Source organism: Sinocyclocheilus rhinocerous, unplaced genomic scaffold (genome assembly GCF_001515625.1).
Source record: "Sinocyclocheilus rhinocerous isolate Xijiao unplaced genomic scaffold, SAMN03320098_v1.1 scaffold1238, whole genome shotgun sequence".
NCBI classification, from domain to species: Eukaryota; Metazoa; Chordata; class Actinopteri; order Cypriniformes; family Cyprinidae; genus Sinocyclocheilus; species Sinocyclocheilus rhinocerous.
Window position 1 is genome coordinate 848,772 of NW_015662954.1, and position 5,726 is coordinate 854,497.

A 5,726-nucleotide genomic window follows, 5' to 3' on the forward strand; every position below is an offset into this window, starting at 1 on the left:
TGTGTGTGTGTGTGTGTGTGTGTGTGTGTGTGTGTGTGTGTGTGTGATTTTCATTTATTTATTTTTCATTACAAATAGTTTGTTTCATTAGAGAACTAAGTATCATATTGAGCTGTGGTGCTCATATGAGAGATGGAGGTTGGAATTCAGTCGATGTCATGTCCTGATCCAATTTTTCCTCCTTCACCCCAAATTCGCTCTTTTCTCCTCTCTTCCGTCGTCTTTCTCTCTGAGTGCTCCAGACTTTGAGAAGGAAAGGACTGGGGCTGGATAATTCAGAGCTCGATCAGGAAGACAGTGTGACGATGGGAACGGAGAAATACCACGACGGCATGGACCTCTCCATCGCTCGCCAACGCTATTATGTTAGTAGAATCGAAATGAGCCAAATGCCTGTGTTTATCTGACAGGAATGCCTAAAGTAATGTTATAAATCCACTCACAGGCTCCTTCGCTCCTGCCTTCGGAAGTGATGGCTGCAAGTCCCGAAAACGGCTACAGCAACTCCTCCAATCCAAACCTAGGTTCCCATCGGACTCTGTCCTACAAATCTTTGTGTACCAGACCGGGCTCAACCGGTTCTGTCAGCTCCAACTCCCATCCGGCTCTCATGGGACCACATGCAGGTAAGTAAGGTCCATGTTGTTTTAAACGGCCAAGACATTTCCAAATATTTGTTAACATGACTAGACTTATCCTTCACTATTAAAATAAAGGCTATATTAAAAGGTACACTATGTAACGTTTACGTAGTAAACATAGTATGTAACATAGTAACATAGTATGTAACGCCCTCTAGCTGTTGAAGCATTAAAACTGCAAGTTATTTGAAAAGGAACATTGTTATGATAATTACTGTAAGTGAGAGGTTATTCATATTATTGTTATTACGTACGTGTTATTATTATTAAACATTGTGTTCTGAACCTAGTCAATAGACAGCAGATGTGATGCTATGCAAACTATGTTGATTCACAGGGTTGGGAGGGTTACTTTTAAAATGTATTCTGTTACAGTTACAAATTACTTCATCAAAAAAGTATCACGCAATCTGATTACTTTTGGATTCCTTTTAGTCACATATGTAAATAAAGTCAAAAAATCTATATCTAAGTACTTTTATTTAACTATGACTTTAAAATTAAAAGTAATAAAAACTATAGTAAAAACTATTAAAAATCGTGTTTCACCATCTAGATATTACAGCCCGTATATATATATATATATATATATATATATATATATATATATATAAGGCTATGCAGACATCTAGTGGCTATACAGTTTAATATTGCAGTTTTATTTTTATTAGGCTATTGTTATTTTTTTTCTTTAACATGTAGCCTACAAGTAAAAATATAGTTTATACACAACATTAAAAAAATTTACACCATATACATATTAGTCTATTTTAAAATAAGTCTACATGTCGAAATGCATGTGAAATGCTGTGATCTTTCTTTATTTCATTGACTGATCCGGGGTGTGTGGACTCTTGTGTTAATTTCTACATTTTCCAGCTCTTTTTTCACTAGAAAACTTACACACAACTGCAGTCATGCACACCATGGAATTTTAAATCCCTAACAAACACTAAATTTTAGCTAACATGATGATTTCCATGCTATTCGTACCTGCAAATGTTCAAGTTGGTTGAGTAGCCTTTGTTAAAGCAAGAGTCTTCATGCATAGCTTACGCTGTACAACTATGTTATTTCCTTTATCCTTTTTGAAGACAAAATAACTGTGAAATTTCCAGACATGAAAACATTTTTCCCAGCAGGAAGCATCGTAATTAACTGTAGCGGCGTCTCATCCCGCATTTGAGTAGAATAATTGTAGACGGGTTTTATTTGCGCATGCACCAGCAGGCAGTTCACGTGTGTCAACAGAACCAGGAACTACTGTATGATAAAGCAATGCTAAATATAGCGTTATTATGTCAAAAAAACTCATTTATTTAATTTTAAATTAAACAAATGTAATCCTGATAGTATTCCCACTTTTTACAAAATGTAACTGTAATCTGAATACTTAGTTTTTTGACGTAACTGTAACGGATTACAGTTACTAGATTTTTGTATCCTGATTACTTAACGCCGTTACATGTATTCCGTTACTCCCCAAGCCTGTTGATTCATGATTTATTATGGGTACTGTCGCTTTTGCTTTTTGCTTGCTTTTTTCTTTTTAGTTCACGGTTTAGATGTTGTGGTTTCAAGCTAATTCCACTGCGAATAGCAATATGGAAGGCAGACGGGGCCAAAAGTCTTTAAACGGAATGGTTTGTCGTGTTAATGCGGCAATTTTGGACGCGTTTTTTTGTATGTGTATCTTGTATGACACTCACATTGTGGCCATGTTAAGACGCACAGTTTTTACTGTGTTAAGATGATAAATTTGAACTTGTCTCTCAATGCGCACACATTCTAGTCGTGTTCGAACGTGTAATACTTTTTAAAGCAGATTTACCTTTAGATTTACTCACATATTAATCCTTTCTTTAGTTTATTGGGCCATTGCTTTACTGATATCTACTGTACTAGAGTCAATTAATTTAATGTAACAATATAAATTAAGACTTTTCTACCTGAGAAAGAATGTTGAACTAAACAACTAAAACAAATCATAAGACTGACATCACACAATATACCGATGCATTATCCCTCAAGAACAAATATAATGTGTGATTTTTGCATACGTGCCTACCAGTGTACGATTATGGCAATCTCCATGAATAAACATGATGTCTGACCTTTGTATACATATATACTAACATACCATCATGCCACATATGCAAATATAGTCTCAAATACAGCAATTTCGTTGGCTGTTGTGCGTGTTGTCACATTCACACGGACAAACAGTGCAGTCACATTTCGCAGGTTCCGTTAACGGACTTTTGGCCCCGTCCACCTTCCATATAGCAATCGCCTGATCTTTTGCCTTTATTTACTGATATGATGTAAACACGCACAGACTAATGATGAAAATACACCAGAAAGTTTCCTGCGAAATCCACCCTGATAACTATAAATATTAATAATTATTATAGGCCTACTATAGTGGTTTAGGGTAAAACAAAATCATGTAATTTATGATATACTTGCAATTTTGTTAATTGTGAAAACAAAAAAGTAACATAGTGTGGCTTTAACTACATAAACTACTGTATATGTACCATATTTCTGTTGCGCTACGTGTTTTGTGGAGACCAACCACTAAAACTGTTTACCGTATCGTACTTATTATAGCCATTATCAAATGGGGTTACACAGAAAGGCAGTGGGGAACGCTCCCCGAGTGGAGTATTTTAGTACTTGCGCACAGGAAGTTCTCATATGTGAAACAGCCCACCCTCTCAACCACGCACACATACAGACACACATACGAAACAGTAGCTGAAGACAGAGCTGTGGTTTCTGAGCAGAATGTCACACCTGCTGGACTTTTTGATGCTGTGCCTCTTCATCTCCATATTACTATTAGCAGTGCTGCATGGGAATGTTCTGCTCAAAGCGACCTGTGGTCAGAATTCAGCGCTATAAAAGCCAGCTGAAGTGTCACTGCATCAGAATGCAGCTACTAATCGTGAGGGTGGTCTTGAAAAGGAATGATATAGTTTGATGCAGAGGTTGACGTCCAGGTTTTTTGATGTGTGAGGATATTTCTACAATTATTGGTGATTTTTAACATTTTACATTAACGTAATTTATTTTTCTTGCTCAAAGGTCAAGGATTTTTTTTTTTACCATGATTTCAACACAATTTATTTATTTACTTACTTACTTACTTACATTTAAACATTTATTTATTCAGACAAAAATGAAATTCCCTGAAGAAAAATATCATTATATTTTTTGAAACTATGATCATCTACATGAAGAGTGACAATAAACAATTCATCTCAATATTTTTTGTGTGAAAATTACTCTCTGTAATATTATTTTAATTGATAATATTTATAATATTTAATTAATAATATGTCATAAAATCTATACATTTTAAATTTATATTACATTAATGTATAATATTCAATATTTAGTTCATAATATTTGTAATATGTTTAATTTATAATATTTTAATAATATCCATTTTATATATAATATATAATTTTTTTTTACCGTGCTTTCGTTTATTTTGTGTACTTTTCAAATGCTACTTATTTATTTATTTATTAACATACACTTAAACATTTATTTATTCAGACAAAAATGAAATTCCGCGAAGAAAAATATTATTTTAAAAACTATGAAAATCTAGAAGATGAAGAGTGGCAATAAACAATTAATTTCAATATTTTTTTGAGTGAAAATTACTGTCTGTCTGCTGTGACAATATATGACATTTTTTAACATCAAAAATGTATTTGAAAACTTGACTTAAAAAAGTTGTGATGAAATATGAGATGCTATTATATATAAAAAAATATTATTACATTTTTAAAAACTATGACACTTTAGATAAAGCGTGAAATAAACAATTAATTTTTGTAGTTAAATTATTGTTATTATTATTATTAATGACTGTCTTATCAGTTGCCACAATACTGGCAAGGAAATCAAGGAAAATATCACTTGAGAAGCTTTTTTTTTTTCATTTCCGACCAACCTGTAATTGTGCTAAATTATGCAGAATGTTTGAAATTATAATTAAATTGTGTGTATAAAGGACACATGAAATGCATTCTTTGAAAGTAGCCTTATCAAGACATTCAGAGCCGTCACATCATGACAAGTTCACATTTATCAGCAAAATGTGTTTCCAGGTGTCAAGCTAGATAGTGAATAAACGCCATCTGAGAAGGAAAACTTCTCCTTTCAGTGAAAGATAGAGAGAGTGAGAGAGAGAAACTGAAAAAATCATTTCAACCACATCTTGTTTTTCACTTCCCACATGACTATGAAGGTCTGGGCTACTCGATGTTCTCTCATGGCAACCTGAGCAGGGCCTTGGAGATGAAGACTCCGCCTCCTCTGAATATGGCCAGTGATGCACGGCGCATCGACGCTCACAGCGGACTGTGTGGAACCCGCAGTAATTTGGCCAATGCTGTGAGAGAGTCTACAAAAGTACTCACTCGTACACTGAAATGACTGTTTTGTTTTAACTTTAGTACAGAGGAAGAGGCAGCTTTACCTTTATTTCCTGCTGACACTTATATCAGTGTTTTATAGATAAATCATTGACAGTCACTATAAAATGCGTAAGAGAGCAGTTGCTCATGTACATTTAAATGTAATTATTGATGAAAATATATGATATAAAGTTTTATGACATTTCTAAATATAGACGTTTCATAATAGAGAACAATGAAGTATTAATTTATAATATTAAGATTTAACAATATTTTACACATTTTGTTATACATTAAAGTATAATGTACATTTATAATATTAATATTTGTCATATCAATTTCATATTATTATTAAATAAAGTACGTACTATATTCATAATGTTATTTTTTCATATCAATTTAGAAATGATTGTATTTATGAAAAGAATTATATGAGTTAAAGTTTTAAATTAGTGCTGTCAAACGATTAATCGCGATTAATCGCATCCCAAATTAAAGTTTTTGTTTACATAATATGTGTGTGTGTACTGTGTACATTTATTATGCATATATAAAGACACACACATACAGTATATTTTTTGAAAATATTTACATGTATTTACATTTATATTCATATAATTTATATTATAAATAAATATATTTAATATAT

The 5,726-nt window shown here is 32.7% G+C and overlaps 1 protein-coding gene across 1 annotated transcript in view; it reads left to right on the plus strand.

The window, feature by feature from the left end:
• Nucleotides 1-5,726, plus strand: part of LOC107728551 (myocyte-specific enhancer factor 2B-like) — a 17,641-nt gene that overhangs the window by 10,112 nt on the left and 1,803 nt on the right. Inside the window, exons 4-6 of the mRNA XM_016538753.1 lie at nt 243-365; nt 446-626; nt 4,909-5,054. Coding sequence (XP_016394239.1) covers nt 243-365; nt 446-626; nt 4,909-5,054 — 450 coding nt within the window. The remainder of the gene's footprint in view (nt 1-242; nt 366-445; nt 627-4,908; nt 5,055-5,726) is intronic.